The following is a 17,466-nucleotide window of genomic DNA, read 5'->3' on the forward strand; positions in this document are numbered from 1 at the left end:
TCCTGCTGTACCGCGCCCCGTCCTCGCGCCGTCATATTCCTCCTCCTGCTAGTCGCTAGTCGGAGGAAAAAGGATCTGTCCTACGTCGCGCTCTCGCACAGAGTCGCCTCATTCCTCGCACACTCGCGCTCGCCTCGACTACATCCGCGAAACTTGGCCTCCCACCCTTCGTCCGGCCACCCCCGCCCCCTCCCGTCGTCAACCCCTACCGCCCGCGCGTTCTCTCTGTCGTTCTCTATCTGCCTTTTTCTCATCCTCCCCGAGTCCGCCACCACTCGCCCCTTCTCGCGGCCCTCGAGCCCACCACCGTTTACATTTTACTTTTCTAGTAGCGAATTAAAACCGCGTTCATGCGCAGCCCGTGGAAGGGCGTAATGATTTTTTGAGGGGCGAATCGAGTGGGGTCGCCTACGGTGGTGCGCGGTTCGCGGCAGGGAGAGAGAGGGGGTAATAGCTCTGGGTGCTACTGCCGAGTTTAGCAGAAGCAGGATGGCGCGCGTGCCGCGGCAAGGATACGCGCGAGGGAGCGAGCGAGCGCGTGCGTTTTTGCTTCGTTAATGTTAACGAATGAGGGGTACATAATTATCGGGGAAACGGCGGAGCGGATCTCGTTTATCGATCTCTCTCGGTTGAAACACGGAGTGACCATTTTACATTTCCATGCAGAACCCGACTGAATCTATCCTGACCGTTTTATATTCGCTTCCAAAATCACACACGTGCAAAGGGAGCCGACAGCACAGCTCCGTCTCTCTCTCTCTCTCTCTCTCTCCTCGTGTAGCATCGGCGACTCTGAGGAACGCTTCAACTACAAGTTGTCGGCGATTTTTCCGACCGAGACACGACGAAATCCGTCATGCGACCCTCTGGAGCATTTGAAAAAAAAAAAAGAAGAAAAAGTCGCGCGCGCGAACGAATTTCCGGTAACGAGGATCTCGCGAGATCAGGCGCGTCGACATTTTTACGACTGGCAGCCGACTCGCAGCGGTTACGCGCATTTTCGTCTCATGAACTGATTACGGCGGGGTAGAGCGCCGGAGCGTCGGAGGAGAGTGTGGCGAGAGGGAAGAGACCAAGATTGCGGGTACACGGGGAGAGAAACAGCCGCCGCGGCCGCAAGCATCAACCTCTCCCACCATGGCGTCCGGCTCTCTCTCTTTCTCGCTCGCTCGCGCGCTTTCGCTCTCACGCGCTCTCTTTCTCTCTCTCTGCGTACGCACTATTTTTTAGTCCGCACTTATTACGACAGATGTCTCATGCTCCGATAAAGAATAACGGCGAGCGAGCGAGAGCCTTCCCCCCGCATGCTAGTCCTAACCAGGCTCGGGAACAGCAGCCCGTACTTGGTGCTTCGTAGCGGCTCGTGGTGTCTCTGCAACGCGCCGGTTTACGTTACGCGCGTCTCTTTTTTTTTCCTCCGACTTCTCCTCGCTCCCCCTCTCTCTTTCTTTCTCTCTCCCCTCTCTCTCTCTCTCTCTCTTCTCCCTTCCCACCATCTCCATCCTCTTCTCGTCATCTTCTTTCGTCTCACTTTCAACCCCTTAAGCCTATCGTTGTTACAAATCGGCAGCTGCTCGCCGCGTGATGCCGCGACAGTGATTATGTCCATCGCGTCCTCGAACTTGCCGATGCGGAGACCGAGCGACGAATAACTAAAACGGACCCGTACGCTCTCCCTGTGGATCGTTCGCAAAACGTGATACTGGCACACGTGGGTAGGTACGTTCATCCCGCTGTCCGGGCGTCGATCGCACGCCGTTAAATTCGTATTTCGCGTGGGAGACCGGCCGGTTAGAAGGAAAAAGTGTGACGAAATTGCGAGACGCGATCCCTCGCAGTCGTTTGTGCGCGCCACATTCATCTTTTCGCGAGTGTCGGCCTTGTTTTTTCTTCCTTTCGATAAAGTCTAGACAATCGACAGGGAACCCTGTTCTTCCCGACAATCGGCACAGTGCAAATTGCGGCGGCGTATGTGAGCAACCTGTGTACCTGCACGTTCGCGTATGACGCGCCGCGTGTGTGCTGCACGAGAGATCGGTCCCCATCGCGTGTGCAAGCGTACATGCCGGTGTGTTTGCGCGCACGCTGAATGTGCATCGTGCGCGCGAGCGAGCGAGAGAGAGAGAGAGGGTGCATGCATGCGTACGCACGTGTGCACAACCACCACGGCGTAATGAGGGGGTGGATCAGACGCGCAAGGGAATCGCTCTCCTCTCTCTCTTCTATTTTTTTTATTCACACGCACACACACACACATATGTAAGATCCTCGTAGAGCACACAGAGCACGAAAGAAACGAATGGTTTTCAGGCGTAACGGCGATAACGAGAGCACCGCCGGGATTCAGTCGATTGATACGGTGCGTCGTCGGTGAACGATGATATTTGACTACGAGACGCGCGCCGCACAGTGACAGCCGGTGTGAAGAGGAGGAGCGAGAAAACAATAAGACCGCGGATGAGCGATATTGAAGAATGGTAGTTTGAAATCAGCCGAGCCGCACCAAGAAGACGACACGCACGTGAGAGCGACTCTCTGACAGACGGCCACAAGGTAATTAACCCACCACTGCGTTCGTTGCGTCGCTTTAGATCCGGCCTGGATAGTCATTTCAAGTTGCACCGGCGAATCTATAGCGCGGAAATTGGAAGTGATCGCCCGTATCGTCTCTTCGTCGTACCTTTCCTCGATTATCATTCGGAGATACAGCAAGACGCATCTTACACCCGGCTGTGTAATATCGCCTCGGGTAATCGCACGATATATGATTTTCCCCCTTCTGTTTCAAGGTGTGAGAGAGAGAGAGGAAAATGGTATACGTCGAAATAACTACGTCAGTTTCAAGCCCCGAGTCAAGTTCCGGTAGCGAGCATCGCGTCTCTCGATCAGCAGACGATGCAAACGGGGGGCTCGATCTCTCTGATCGTTCGTTTCGTTCTCTTATTTGTAGTATTTCTCTACTTTACCGCTACTTTCGTAACGAGGGAGTTGATCGGATAATAACCTTGTTTCTGGGAGTTAACGTTTCATCCTTGCACGGTGTTCATGAAAGCGGTGCAATTCTTACAGATTTATATTCTAAACGTTGTAAACGGACGAAAAAAAAAACATTACACCGGTGTTAAATGTTGATATCCCGTGCAGTCGTTTATTTTATTCGATTTTACCGTGCGTCCTAGTCGCCAGATTTTCGCCCGATTCGTCAGGCGAAAAAACGGGATTATGCATTTGTCGCTTTATTTCACACGCGCATGCAAACCTTCTCTCTCTCTCTCTCCTCCCATCTATTCATCTACCTATCTATTTTATTTTGCGTATCGTTTAGCACACACGCACACACGTATGTGCCTTATCGCACGCGCGCGACGCCGCCGCTCGCAGAATCTGTCATCGGACACCCCCTGCGCTATTCTTTTTTTTTTCCGTTCTTCCTCACAAGCCGCTCGTCTTCTGGTCGTACATTATCGATTAGACGCGTATCACGAGAGCCATAATAAAAAGCCCTTCCTCTTTCTTCTTCTGTCAAATCTTTCGTCCATCTTTCTTTCGGTACGCTTATCGTTGATACGCCCGTCATCCGTCTCTCTCTCTCGTTTATCCTTCTCGTCATATCCCTTGCACCCCTCGTTCTTTCTTACTCCATTTCCGTTTTCTCTCGCTCGCGCGCCGATCGCTTTTCGTACGTTTTCGTGCGGCCTCGCGACGTACCGACCGCGCGACGGACGGGGAGGCGCGGCACCTCCTCCGCGACGGAGCCACACAGTCGTGACGTGACGTTTTAGGGGTTGGTTGCTTCGCTCGCACACGGCATGCGACAGGGAAGGAGTCTGCTGCGGTGACTGCTCGCGGCGCCCCCAGTCAAGGTGCAGAAGATTCCGCACTCATCGTCGACGTTCATGTCCTCGTCTCCACCACCGTCGCCGTCGCCGTCGTCCACCACCGTATTTACCGTCAGCACCGCCGGTGCCTCTTTTAGAAGCAACCGCTTATTTTAGCCTGGTCACGCGAATTTTTGTCTACACAGTGACACGTGACTCGTCAAAATTGACGCCGGCCGTCCGTCATCCTCCTTGTTGCACAATCCGGACGTCCGGACTAGCCGTGGATCTCGCGCGCAACGCGCTCGATTCCGTTTCTCTCTCTCATCCCGTCTCGATTCATCTTCCTCTGTCCTTTGCCCACGCTCGTCATCCTCGTTTGATCGCGATCACTTTCGGTGTGGCCGACAGTTCGGGCGACGGCGACGGCGTGGAGGAAGTGGTGGTGGTGGTTGGTGCGCGCGATGGGGGGGAGCGGAGGGGTAGGAGGATGATCCACGCGCAGGAAGGAAGGAACACGACAAAATCGTTTAGTATTTATTTGAAGTGTATTTACCGATATCCTCGCATTCCCGTTCGCAAGCGCTCGAGGACCGAATAGTTCCGCGCTTCTTCCGATCTCGCGCGCACCGGGCTTGACAGGTGTCACGCAGGGTCATCGGTTTGATCGCGTAGATATCCCTTTCTCTGTTGCGCGCGCGCGCGCTGTCCGAATGTGGGTGGCCTCTTCGCCGCGGCGTGCTCGGCCTTTTTTTCGCGCTGTGGCGTGCCGCGCGGAGATAAACGCACGCAGCGTCGTCTCGCCGTCGTGTTCGGTTCATTGTTTCGGTCATTAGCTTACGCGGCATGACGGCCGATAGGTGTTCCCTCGCGATAGCGCGTCCGCACTTGGCAAGCTGTGATTCCCGTTCGCGTTGCCGGCCGAGTGTGCCTTAGAAACCGAGCTGTGGATCTCATGCGAGAAGGTACCGTATCGAGAACAGCACCCGGATCGATCGATCGATCGATCCAGATCGCGCGTGAATTCGCGAGTGTGTTGGTGCGACACGTGTGTGTGTGTGTGTTGGGACGTCGGTGCTTTCCAGAGTGTTCTGCATGATGTAATGTGCGACCCTCCCCCGAAAAATTCACCGCCGAATTGTTCGCCCGTGTAATCTCAGTCGCGCGCGATTATTCGCTTTCGGGTTTCGATCGGGCCGTTCTGTGTGAAGTTACGCAAATATTAACGGCTCGCGCGCGTTACCACCGGCAATAAAGCGCGCGAGAGTGGCGACAGCTCAAAAGTTGTAATTTTTTTCCTTTTTCGCGTCCCATTCGAGCGATCCCTTCTTGTCTGTTATCAAACAATGTTCAGTGGCAACACTTATCTCTCGGATTCGTCACACGTAAATTTAGCAGGATGCGATAGCGGCTTTAGCAGCTCGGAGAATGATTTCTGTATTGGCGTGGTTAGAAAGTCGAGAAGAGGAGGCGCACACACACAAGCACGTTCCCTCTGTCCATTCTTTCCTGTTTGTTCTTTTTTTTCTTTTTGTTTTGCTTCGCCGTTGCCGATACTGCTGGCCGGCACGGCCAACATGCGGCACAGCAGGAACAAGTCGAAATCGGCGGAGCTTGAGTTATCGCCACGGTTATAACAGGTATTTCGATGTGAATGAATTTGCGAATCGACCCGTCACGTACACGTTCGTTCGAGTAACTTGACGCAACGGCGCGACATTGGCCTTTTTCGCTTCGTTAATTGAGCAAAATTTCGCAAACGCACGCCTCGCCGCGCGCTTTCGTGAAATTAGTTCGGCTTGACGATTTTGTTCTAGCGCGCTGTCAGATTTGTGTAAGGAACAAGCTCCGTAAATTTGTTTCAAGATCTTTTTTTATCATTTCGTTAAGATAACACTATCAGCGCATATTTAGTGCTCCGGCTTTTATAAGTAGCGGAGAATTATTTCATCGACGCGCTCTATTGGCTCCGTCTGGACGACCTAATTTTCCTGTGTGGCGAAACAGTCAACGACAGAGAGTTGTCTTTTTTCCCCCTTTTAAAATTTTATTCCCGCAATCGACATGTGTAGCGCTTGCCTTGTGCGCAATTAGACAAATAAGCGAGAAAGGTCTCCCCTCTCTCTCACTTTCGCGCGCGCGTTGCGGCAAGTTTATCTACGCGAATTTTTTTCACTCTTTTTTTGCACGAGACCCGCCACTATTTTGAATTCATCTCGCTATCTAACGGATAACTCTCACAACTTTGCTTTTAGCTCGTCGACGCTTTAGGAGACGCATGAACGCACTTGTTTAAATATTGTGCATCATCTCGGATACAAAGGAATACGAAAACATCTCCATTCTTATCTTTGCGTCATACATTTTTCGTCGCATTTAATGTTTTCTGTATAATTAGCTTTTTATCTGTACACAATTTCAATCGTGTCTCTCTTTCGTAAGAAAAATTCGACACGTCTCACTGTTACGTGATAAACTTGTAACTTTAATTCCAACGAATTAGAGGTCAGTCGCGCGCGCGATCGATCGGTTAACAGCGGCTACTTGCCAATTACGCGGAGAAAATTTAAATTGTTGGTGTGTAAAAAAAAAAGGCATTTGTCCCTTGTCATTGAGAGAAAAAGATATGTCGCACGGGCTCTAATTATATATAGACTCATATTATATAATGCACTTGTAACTTTCATATCGTTTCGTGCGTGTGTGTGTTTCCCTTTCGACTCAACGCACCTCCTGTCCCGAGCAGTTTGCTCCTCGTCCGACGACGAATTTGCCGAAATAATTGCACTTCATTAAAATATATCGATCGGACATGTTGCAATTGTGTTTTCGAATGTCGAAATAGGACTTATCTAAAATTATCAGTCTGCAAGATTATCAGGTCGTGGTTGCGCCGGGTGCACTAGGCGGATCCCGAGCGAAATTCGTTTTTATTTTACGCTCGCGTCTCGCTTACGTCAGCTGAGAGAGATTTCCTCGCGTACACCTAGGTAGGCCGTTTTAGACCGTTAAGAAGCAGCCCTCGCGTCTAATCGATGGCAGCGGGCGTTACTTCTGATTGCAGGTGAATAGACACAACGATGGTAGATACACAACACTTTTGTCTGCGATGGAACAATTACCAGAGCAGCATAACCTCGGCATTTGAAAATTTGCGGGACGATGAGGACTTCGTGGACGTGACGCTGGCCTGCGACGGCAAAAGCCTGAAAGCGCATCGCGTCGTTCTCTCCGCCTGTAGCCCGTACTTTCGAGAATTGCTCAAGGTAAGGTTCTCTCGAGTTACCTCCTCCGCGGGGAAAGATTCGCGGTACAGTCGAGCTCGGAGTAGTTTCCGCGATTTCGAAGAGTTCGCGCGAGATATCTGCCGAATCGGAGCATCGCTGACGATTGCGCCCGACACGGTTGCACTGTTTCAGAGCACGCCGTGCAAGCATCCAGTGATAGTGCTGCAGGATGTAGCGTTCAGCGACTTACACGCCTTGGTGGAGTTTATTTATCACGGCGAGGTGAACGTGCACCAGCGTTCTCTCAGTAGTTTTCTGAAAACCGCAGAGGTCCTGAGGGTGTCGGGTCTCACGCAACAGGCCGACCAGACCGACAGAGACGAGGTATGTTATCCATACACACGTTGACTCCGTTATCTCCGATCTCAGTATCTTCTCACTCCGCCGAGAGAGTTCGCGCGCTTCTATCTTGATTCCAATCCGCAATTGTCATAGGTCAAGTAAACAAAGATAAAATAAGACGGATGACTTGCGCCTGTGACTAACAGCAGCCGTTTCGTCTGGTTTTTCCAGCTGTCGCATGTCCGCGCGCTGGCGGCCGGCGGCAATCACTTGCCGTTCCACGAAAAGTCGGAGGAGACCTTCCCTCGCGGCGGCGGCTCGCCACCTACACCGGTGACCCCCACGCCGACGACGGTGCAGCAACTGCTGCGCCGGGCGCAAATACGCCGGAACGAGAGACGCACCCCGGACCCGCACGACGAGTCGGCGAAGAGACCGAGGGTGCCGTCGCCGCCGCTCAACAACAACGACGCCACGCCCACGGACTTCTCGATGGTGAAGAACAATCATCTGTCGACCAAGGTCGAGGGCAACGGCGTGCACGACGAGAACAGCCTCGTCGAGGACAATATAAAGTGCGAGCCGTTGGAGCTGACCGGCGGCAACGCCGGCAACGCCGGCAACAACGAGGACTCGTCGGACTCCGGCGCCGCGGCGTCGGACCGACCGCCCGCCTCGGCGAGCAGCAACGAGCACGAGCCGGAGCCGGAGCACGCGTCCGCGCAGAACTTCCTGCCCGAGAGCAAGCTCTTCACCTCCACGCCCGGCAGCTTCAACTTCAGCATGGCGGCGCTCACCACCGATCACACGCCGTTGCCAGGTACGTCGTGCAGAGGCCGGCCCTTCGCGGCGGACCTGTACGCACCGGGCCGATTTTCTTCCCCAACCCCCCTCGTCTCTCCTCTCGTAATTGCGTACAGGCCGTTGTTGAGTTTCCGCGCTCGCGCCGACACTGCCGTTGCTACGTATGACGATAGTGAAATTTCCAGGGTTGGGCCACACCGGCTTGCAGACACCGGACCTGGCGGGAACTTCGCAAGGTAAGAGACTTCTCAGCTCACTTTCAGCTCTCTGCCCTTTTGAAATCATTAGAATTGCTTGAGACAGAGACGATCGATATCACGCTCCCGCTATATGTACATGTGGCACTTTGTTATCGCGCGATAACTTGTCGTAGAAACCGCCGTCGATGTGCGTTCTTTTGATTTTTTCAAGGGCACTCTGCGCTACTTTATTATTCCTCCGCTGACAGTCGATACATCGCGGCAGATACTTGCATCGTACGCGATGTAGCGGTTCGTTCTAATAAAGTAACTAAGGACTTGTGCAGTTATATCAAACTAACCACAAATCACACTCGACGAGAATGAAAAAAAACAAACAAACGAAATGTTTACTTGGTTGCGGTGAAAGAGCACTACTATCTGCTTTCAAAGATTATTACAATCTCTTTTTTTAATTGGCATGCGTTTCAAAATCATTGATATATATCATCATTACCATGTATGGTATCATTTGCGATTCGCCTACATTTTGCATTTCACAAAAATCATGGAACACACGCGATTCCGCTACTTGGAACGCGGAAACTCACCCTTGCGAGCTCGGATGCGCGTCGAGGCGTCGCGTCCTTGCGGAAATTCCGCTCCCGCGCGCGCGTTCCGGCCGATCGAACAAAACGAGAGATTCCTCCGTCCCGTCTCACTCGCCGTTACTCTGCTCGAGTACGTTTTTCCTTACGTTGTATATTATCACGCGTATTATCATCGTTATCGCGCGCTCGTGCGTATTGTTATTGTTATTATTACGCTTGTTGTTTATCGTTGTTAAACGATCAGTTCGAGACACTTTTGACTACGCGAACTATTCACTAGCTTGTCGCAACTTTTCGCGATTCCCCGATTTGGGAGACGAATACAGGGTGTCTCGGCGAAAGGGTGTCTTCGGAAACGGAACGATTGCACTGGTTGTTGTTGGTTATCGCCGAACTGGGGGGCTTAAATCGATCGGGATTTTTGCTCTGTAGACCACGCACGACTAGCGGATTTTCAGTAGCGGTCGTGAAATTGGGGTTTTTGCGCGCGGGAAACTTGCCCGGGTAAGGAAATTCCGCGCACATTGCGACAAGTTGCCGTCCCTTCTTAAGTAACACTTCGCGAGGGACGCAAGATTTTCATTTTCTTCTCTTTCTCTTGCGAAGCAACGTAATCTGGCACATCGATCCAAGAGTATTCTCTCTCTCCCTCTCTTTCGCCGATCAGCCGATTGACTTTGAATAAACAATTTCGATCCGAGAGACACCCTGTATATCCACGGTTTACTCGTCGTAAGTGTCGATCGAAGCGCAGTTACGTCGACAGAGCGCAAGGCGGACGCCTCTTCAACGAACGACAATTCGACCGACTACTCGCGCGAAAAGTGCACATTGGCCGCAGCAGATACATTCGCTCGAACCACACCGCTTCTAACGTCGACTAGACGACGAGCCATCGCGATTAGCGCGAAGAAAATGGATCGGGCATACCAGTTTGGCATCACTGTGCAATATTCGCGGTATCGTCAGCCCGTTAGCGTGTCTTTTCTCGCACGGCGTCGCCGAGGAGGGTGCGAGAAGGGCTGCCCGGAAGGGGGCTAACGACGCGCGCACACGGCGACCAGCCGTTGATGTTACATCTACATGCGTATTCACCGGCATTTACCACTTTCTCTCGATCGGGTTTAACGATCGACGCCGACGCTTTCAATGTCGTTGATATATAAGTGTGACTTCGACAATCGATCGTTGCCGCGGCTTGTATCGCTCGATTGAACGTTGGGTTGCGTATCGGTGTGTTGTTGTGTCTGCATTGCTAACGTTTTGCAATAATAGAATCGATATGTCCGTGGCGCGAGACCGTCGTTAGATCGCGCGAAGACGGATGGTACGAAAGTGCAGGTAGGATCGCGCTAAACGCGATCGCAGCCGAATTCACATCTCGCAACTTGCTTGCGGAATCACGGCTTTTTTATGCGAACACATGTGTGCGTGCGTGCGTGCGCGTATGTGTATGTGTGTGTGTGTGCGCGCGCGCGTTTATTTATTTATACATGCATATGCATATACAATTGCGAATACGTTTCATTGTGAAACGAGGATGTGATAGGAAGTCGGCTATATTTTTCATTTTCTTTTGTATATCCGCACAACGCGTGTACGCGCTGCAACATCCGAATCACCTTGTAGCAGCTGACTCAACGAACGGTGGAGAGAGAGAGAGAGAGAGAGAGAGATCCAAGCATCAAGACTTTTGCAACAATTACATTCGTAAGAGAAAGTACGGTGGCATAGAGGTGCGGAAAGCGACGGTACTCATGCGATGAATACTATCGAGAGATATTCTCGCGGCGTTTGAGATACGAAGCCGAGAAATTTGGCTGCTTGCGCCGACGTAATTGCGCGATTACATTGCTCGAAGGCGATACGAAAAGTCGTCCTGTCGCGAGAGATAATTGCGAATAATTACGGGAGCGCAAAAAATAGCGACTCGGATGTGCGTGACCTTCCACAAGTGGATTTCGGCGGTCGTTGGGCATGCATATGCATGTGCGCGCGCGTGTGCGGTAAGCAACCGCTCTCGAAAAAAAAAAAAAAACCATCTCCGATCTCGTGTGTGCGTTTTCGACGGCGGTCCCAGCTGGCGGCGAGAACGAGCCGAGGCGTTGACGAATTTTTCAATTACCCACGTATATACTTTTCTTCTAGTATCCTTGAGAAAGAAAGGTTTTGACGAATGTGTCGCAGCCAGTCGCGGCCGTTCGGTCGTTGTGCAAATTCAGGTGCGGTCCCGCATTGTCGATTAATATTTGAACGGCTGGCTTATACTAGGTTAGTACTGAAAAAGTTTATCGCGACACAACGGGGAGAGAGAGAGAGAGAGAGAGAGACAAGGGAAGGAGGGGTGGCGCGAGACGCGGCGGGAGGGAGAGGGGATCGCGTCGATAAGGCTGCAGATGTTATCCGCGAAATTCAAGGTCTCTCTATCTCCAACCAACGAACGTGGCCAACTAAACATTGGCCTAACTAAAAATACAACGACCTTGGTACGCCACTCACGTTCCTGCCACTCACTCTCCGCCGCGCGCGAATCATTAGATACATTAAGTTATATCTCGTCCGGTTCTCGCGCAACGTCGTCGTTGTCGTCATCGACGACGATCTCTTTCTTTCGCCTCGGCCAGAGTGATATAATCCTTTTCCTTCCAGGCTCTCCGTTAGTTGCGAAAAAGAAAGAGGGAATTAGAACAGAATAAAACGAGAACCGTACCGCGACATCTCGCTCGATCGGTGCTCGCGCTCACTATCGGCCGATTTATGCGACAATGCGGGAATGTTTGCTCCCGTGTCCAGAGAAAACGGATTTGCAGCAAATCGATATCTTGGATGACGTCTTGCGTCGCGCGCCCCACGAATATTATACGATAAAGAGAGTCTAAAGGCGTTTAACGCAACGCAAACGCGGCTAACGATACGCGTACACGCGGGTTAACGCCAGCAATATCTATGCAGATGCTAATGAGACGCGCGTACGAGATTTTTCTTTCTTCCTTTTTCTATCCTGCCACCGTTATCCCATTGTATCCGCCGTCGAGTGAGAACGCTGAACGCGTGGTAGACGCTCAACAGCGGGGCATGTTGCAACGACACGGTCTTGGCGGTGTTTCAAACCGTTTGAAAAGTTAAACGCGATATTTGCAGCGGACGCGGTCTTTTCCTCTTACGTCCCCCCCCCCCCCTCCCCCGTCTCTAGAATCTCCGCCGTTAGGATTATTCGTCTTGGCATCGCGCCTTCGGATCCGCGTTATTTTCGAGAATCAAAATTGCTCCTAACGAATGCAACGGGAATGAATCGCGTCTTCTCATCGCATAATTATTTCCAACTTAATCCTACGTAATTCGTAAAACCGATTCCGCGTTCAACCGAATGTTTCTTTGTCTCGTTTCGCCGCTAGTAGCGATCATTCCGCAGCAGATTAATTTCGCGGAGAATAACGACGACTCCCCCCCCCCCCCCCCCCCCCCTTTTTTCTCTCTTTTTTTTTTTTTTTTTATTTTTTTTTTNAATTTTTTTTTATACCGTTCTATTATTTGAATATTTTTCGCTGCATCGTTTATCTGTTTGATCTAAGCGAGAGATGAACGTTATCCGAAATGTACGGGAGCTGCGAAACAAACGCGGAATAACTAATAAAATTGGAATTTTACCCTCCACTTGTTAGCGCCATGCGCGCTCGTACGGGGGTCACACGCGTATCCAAGTCTTCCTCCGTTTCGCGAAAGACGACGTTTCGACAGGCTAATTTGCGGCGGAGCTTACGCGCGCGAAAATACGAGTTGGGTAGCGCAAATTCCGGTGTGTTTAGGAACAAAAAGTCAAAGATATTATCTTCCAAAATAGCATCGGCCGTTCAGGGAATGCGACGAAAAAGCCCAACTATGAAAAGTCCGGAACGAGGGGGACTCTGGGTTTTGACTCTTTCGTCCGCGATCTCCACTCGGGAGGTCGTTGCGCGTTCTCTCTCGCGAACGTTCCATTTGTTTCTCAATTGATTTAATTAAAAAGTGGCACGCATCGCGACCGATTACTTTTCTTCTTTTTCCGGCGGAGTCTCGCAACTTATATGTATATATGTATATATATATATATTTTTTTTTTTTTTTTCAAGTACGGACGGGGATAGGTGATAATGTGTCGCGAAATTTAGCGCGCCGCACAAATATCGATTGCGAGGTTGAATTTGAGTGCGGTTTATCTTCCTTTCTGCGCTTGTATATAAGGCGTGGCAATGTCTCGATGCATCGGTACTAACCAAATATTTGTTCTATCGCTTTCTTGCGCCGCATAGAGAGAGAGAGAGAGAGGGTGGAAGGGTGGAGAGAGGGTGAGGACGTCGTATTTTTGCGCACCTCCTTTCGCAGATACAGTCCGTGCACCTTCTCGATAATCTCGGAATGTTCTTTTATTCGTATAATTCGCATTTAAGGTGCGTTCGTTGTATTCACCGCCGGTACTGAAAAATCCTGCAGCTCATCTTACGTATATTACAGATTTTCAGTACACGGCGAGTGAATGCACGAACGCAGCCTTAGTTTAGCGACTTAACATCAGTACAGCAAGTTTGCTAAAAGCGTTAATATTTCATTCATATTTTGCTAAACGACGATCGGATATACGACGGTCGTGCGCGGCTGTCTTCGTCTTCTAAAAGCGCGACGCACCGCCTACTCGCTGTCCCTCCATCTTTTTTTCCCTCTCCCCCCCCCCCCNTTTTTTCTTCCTTTCTTTTACGATCGCTCGCGCGAAACGAATCCCGCCCGGTTTTTATAGTCGCTACCGATCCCGCCGTGGAATCTCGGTTGCGTAATGTCCGAGAGTCGCCGAAAGAAACGCGAGAATCTGGACATGCCGCCATCTATCGACAGTGCGAAAAAGTGGGACGGATGCGAAATTTTGCCAGCCTCCGCCGAGATGACGCGAGAGTTTATAACTCGCGTAGGTCCGTTTACTCGATACCGGGAGCGCTTCTCTCTCTCTCTCTCTCTCTCTTTCTCCACACGCTTCGCCTTCCTCCTTACTATCTATCCCCTTTTACACCACCACCACCCCATCAAACTCCGTCGCTTCGTCGGTCTGTCTCTCGGTAGTTGCACGATCGCGTGTTGACTCAGTGGCTCTCACTCCCCTCCCCCCTCCCCCCTCTGGTTTGCTGCGAATTCGCGACTCCACTTCGACACGGTGTGTTCGCTGCGTTGCGAAGGAAGGAAAGAAAGCACGATCGGGAATTTTTGCGGAACGTGACGGATGAGCGGATGTGAGCGGCTCGCACACCCTCGATGCACGATCATCCACTCGTTGAGATCGAACATTCCGCGCGAATGCGCTTCGTAAGCTACTTTTATCGCTCGAAATCATAATGCATAATGAGCGTTGTTGTCACGCGCGACGAGCGAGTATCATACTTGAAATTGACTTGTCGCGCGCCAAGAAACACACACACGGGATTTACGAAAGGTTCAATCGGCAAATTCGACGACAGCGCTCATGATTATTTCACCGAACGATTGAGCTATCGATCTCCCTGTCGATCCTCCCGAACGTGTTCTATTCAAATGTTTCGGCCGCCAATACGTTGCCCGTATTCGGTGACGCGCTTAAGTGGCTGCACGGGAAATCCAGGTAGCGAAGATATTACGTATCATCGAGATTGCGAAAAATCGTGTGTTCTTCTCGGTTTCGTCAGACTCGTCGATAAGATGAAACGGGGTGATTAGAAATCGGGGTTAGCGTCGCCCCGGCGATTCCCCGCGATCGGGGAACCCCTGCCGGTATTAACGGTACGCATTCTCGGATGGACGTGCGCGGCGCAGCGCGCGCGGGCGTCCGCCAAGGCCAAACGAAAGTTCGTTCCGAACCAAATCCGGCGGAATTTTTTATCTGTAGTACGTACTTATCGGGGACGTCCAGGTCTAGCTGCTTGTTTTCGCCCGCGCTATTATCGATGATGAACTTGAGGTGACCTCGAATACTGCGCAACAGCGCGAGAGGATACCGGTGAGCGGTAGCGAGCGGGGGGGGGGCCGACAAATGGGAGGGGGGAACGCGCGAATTTTCGGAGACGAGAGAGCGCAGACTTAGCGACGGTGAGACGATCTCGCTCGGCTGCTACGAGGGGAGCGAGAATGCACTTTCGCTCGTCGCTTTTCATGCGGCTGAACCTTCCAAATAAGTCTTTTCCTTCTCATCGTGTTCCTCGATCGGAGAGTCATCGATCGAGTCGATAATCGAGGCGCACGCGCGCGCGAGACTACCATACCGATGAGAGCGCCGACAATCGGCCGTGTAATGTTTTGACGTGCGCTGCCGGGGGGGAGATGTAGATATATCGCGAGAGACGACGACCGATGCACTCTGCAATTACGGCTTCGTACTCCTCGATGTTATCGGCGATATCTCAATTAACTATTCGCGCTCTCTGTCTACCTTATCGGAGATTTTTGCGAGAATATATTAGAAACGGACGTACGAGCGGGGTGCGATCTGTTTATATATTACGTATGACGTTGCAATGGCCTCCCCCCCCCCCCCCCCCAGATTCGTCGCTAATATCGCGCAATTACTCGTGTGCGAAGTGATCGACATGACCGAGCATACATGAAATGTACAATCGCGCGAAATACGCTTTGGGATTTACCGTAATCCTCGCGCACGACGTTTCCGTCGAAGGAACCCCGCGTACCTGCGGATTTCTGTCGTTTCTTCTTCCTCTTCTCGTCGCGACATTTAAATGACATTTACATGACTATCTAAACAAATAGCTGGGACTTTTAACGATTTTACAGTTGTGTTATTGGTGGGGTTATTTTTATCGTTGAAAAATATTCCGCCCGATATCGCTGCGTTACCCTGATTAACCTCACGTGTGTGCACGTCGTCGTCTCTTCTCGTCCGAATGACGCGTGCTTTATCATCGGGACGACGATAGAAAGAGGTTCCACGAGATGTATTTACGTAACCGAATGCACTTTATAAATCCGCTCCAATATTTCTCCTCCGAGTCTCTCGCATAATCTATGGAGATTAACGCGAGGTGGAGAGCGAGAAGCGCTACTGGCTTATATCGCGAGCCGTATTCGCGCCTGTTGGAGAAGCCGACGAGCGCTCCTCGCTAAGAATAGCGGCGCGCAATCTACATGAGAAAACTTGGAGTTGCTTTGTGAGATGTCTCTCGCGCCTCGTAAAACGTTCCTTGTTCGAACGAGTTTCGGAAAAGGGGGAGATAGATGAATAGATAGATAGAGATATGGATAGAGAAAGAGAGAGAATTGCACGCGCCTATCGTACGTATTCCGCAGCCAACATTCCTTCTTTCTTCGTTCTTTGGCCAATCGCGAGAAGAAGGGTCGCTCGCTTATTTGCGCAATACGTTAGCCTAGTGCGGAATACGTTGTCGTCTCACTTTCGTCGCTGGGGGTCGCCGTATTCCAGATAGCAGATGTATCCGGTGAAGGAACGATAAAAATAGTGAAATCGTGAAAGTCAGCGTGTATTTACGCGCGAATAAACCAATTATAGCACTTGTATATTTCAGTTTGCAACTTTTCCATGCGCTCTGTATAGCGAAACGAATGGAATAGTACTAAATGCGCGTGTGTGTTTCGTACGGACCCCTTTGTCTACGTTGGTTGTGCTGCTTGTTGTTTCAAACAACAAAAAGTAACGAAACTGTGCAAAGAAGATAAGGAGGAAAGGTATACAAGAAAAATGTATTTTAAACAGATAAAAGTACTCGCGTCTCTCATAACGCGCGGTTATGAGTCGCGTAATCGCGACTCTTCGCAAAGTACAATCGTGTACAATTGTCCCTATTACGTTATGTTTGGCCGCAATCGAAGTAACTATTAACACACACACACACACACACACTAAATCCAGCATGTACACAGCACTCACACACGAGAGTATAGTTAATTTTTTACTTCTAATTACTTACAGTACGTTAGTTTCACACATGCGCATACACGCGCGCGCCTACGGAGTCCTCTGTAGAGTTTAAACGTTTCACAGTTTATTGAATATAAAGAGTTTTTTTTACACGCTTGACGGATTGATTACGAATATCAATACGTACCCGATAAATGTCGGACATTCGAAGCGACAGAGTTGATTTCAGCCGAATACGGCTACGTTAGCGAAATGTTATCGCACTGATCAGGGATGAAAGTCTTTCGTCGCCACGTCCCGCGTCCTGGATTTGTTTTACCAGGAGCGGAGCGACCTATCGATCGTAACGGCTCTTCCCGCGCGCGCTGCGAGTCAACATCAGTCATAATATAGCGTAACAGCATACAGGGGTTATTAAGAATAATACACATCCTACGTATATATATCTCCTTGTAGGTGTATCGCGAGGGGAAGGTTTACGGGCTGGCCGGCGGGGAGGGGAGGGGGGGAGACACGGGTATCCGAGAAGCGTGCGCGCGGCAAGAGAGGATCGTGAGGGGCGCCAAATGCCAGGAGGAATGGCGAGGAGGGTGGAGAGCG

The 17,466-nt window shown here is 51.0% G+C and overlaps 1 protein-coding gene across 5 annotated transcripts in view; it reads left to right on the plus strand.

Annotated features, from left to right (window-relative positions):
- The window catches only part of LOC106743556, a 32,313-nt gene that overhangs the window by 9,497 nt on the left and 5,350 nt on the right, over nucleotides 1–17,466 (plus strand). For 2 of the 5 annotated variants that reach the window (XM_014617519.1, XM_014617516.1), the window contains exons 2-6: nucleotides 2,311–2,553; nucleotides 6,883–7,084; nucleotides 7,238–7,429; nucleotides 7,619–8,207; nucleotides 8,365–8,427. In XM_014617519.1, the coding sequence (XP_014473005.1) occupies nucleotides 6,899–7,084; nucleotides 7,238–7,429; nucleotides 7,619–8,207; nucleotides 8,365–8,427 (1,030 nt within the window). In that variant the 5' untranslated portion in view covers nucleotides 2,311–2,553; nucleotides 6,883–6,898. Of the gene's footprint in view, nucleotides 1–2,310; nucleotides 2,554–3,777; nucleotides 3,864–6,882; nucleotides 7,085–7,237; nucleotides 7,430–7,618; nucleotides 8,208–8,364; nucleotides 8,428–17,466 lie in introns of those variants that run through there. The other 3 variants (XM_014617520.1, XM_014617518.1, XM_014617517.1) reach the window with 2 other exon arrangements.

Source organism: Dinoponera quadriceps, unplaced genomic scaffold, assembly GCF_001313825.1.
Source record: "Dinoponera quadriceps isolate SergipeBrazil2010 unplaced genomic scaffold, ASM131382v1 scaffold1069, whole genome shotgun sequence".
NCBI classification, from domain to species: Eukaryota; Metazoa; Arthropoda; class Insecta; order Hymenoptera; family Formicidae; genus Dinoponera; species Dinoponera quadriceps.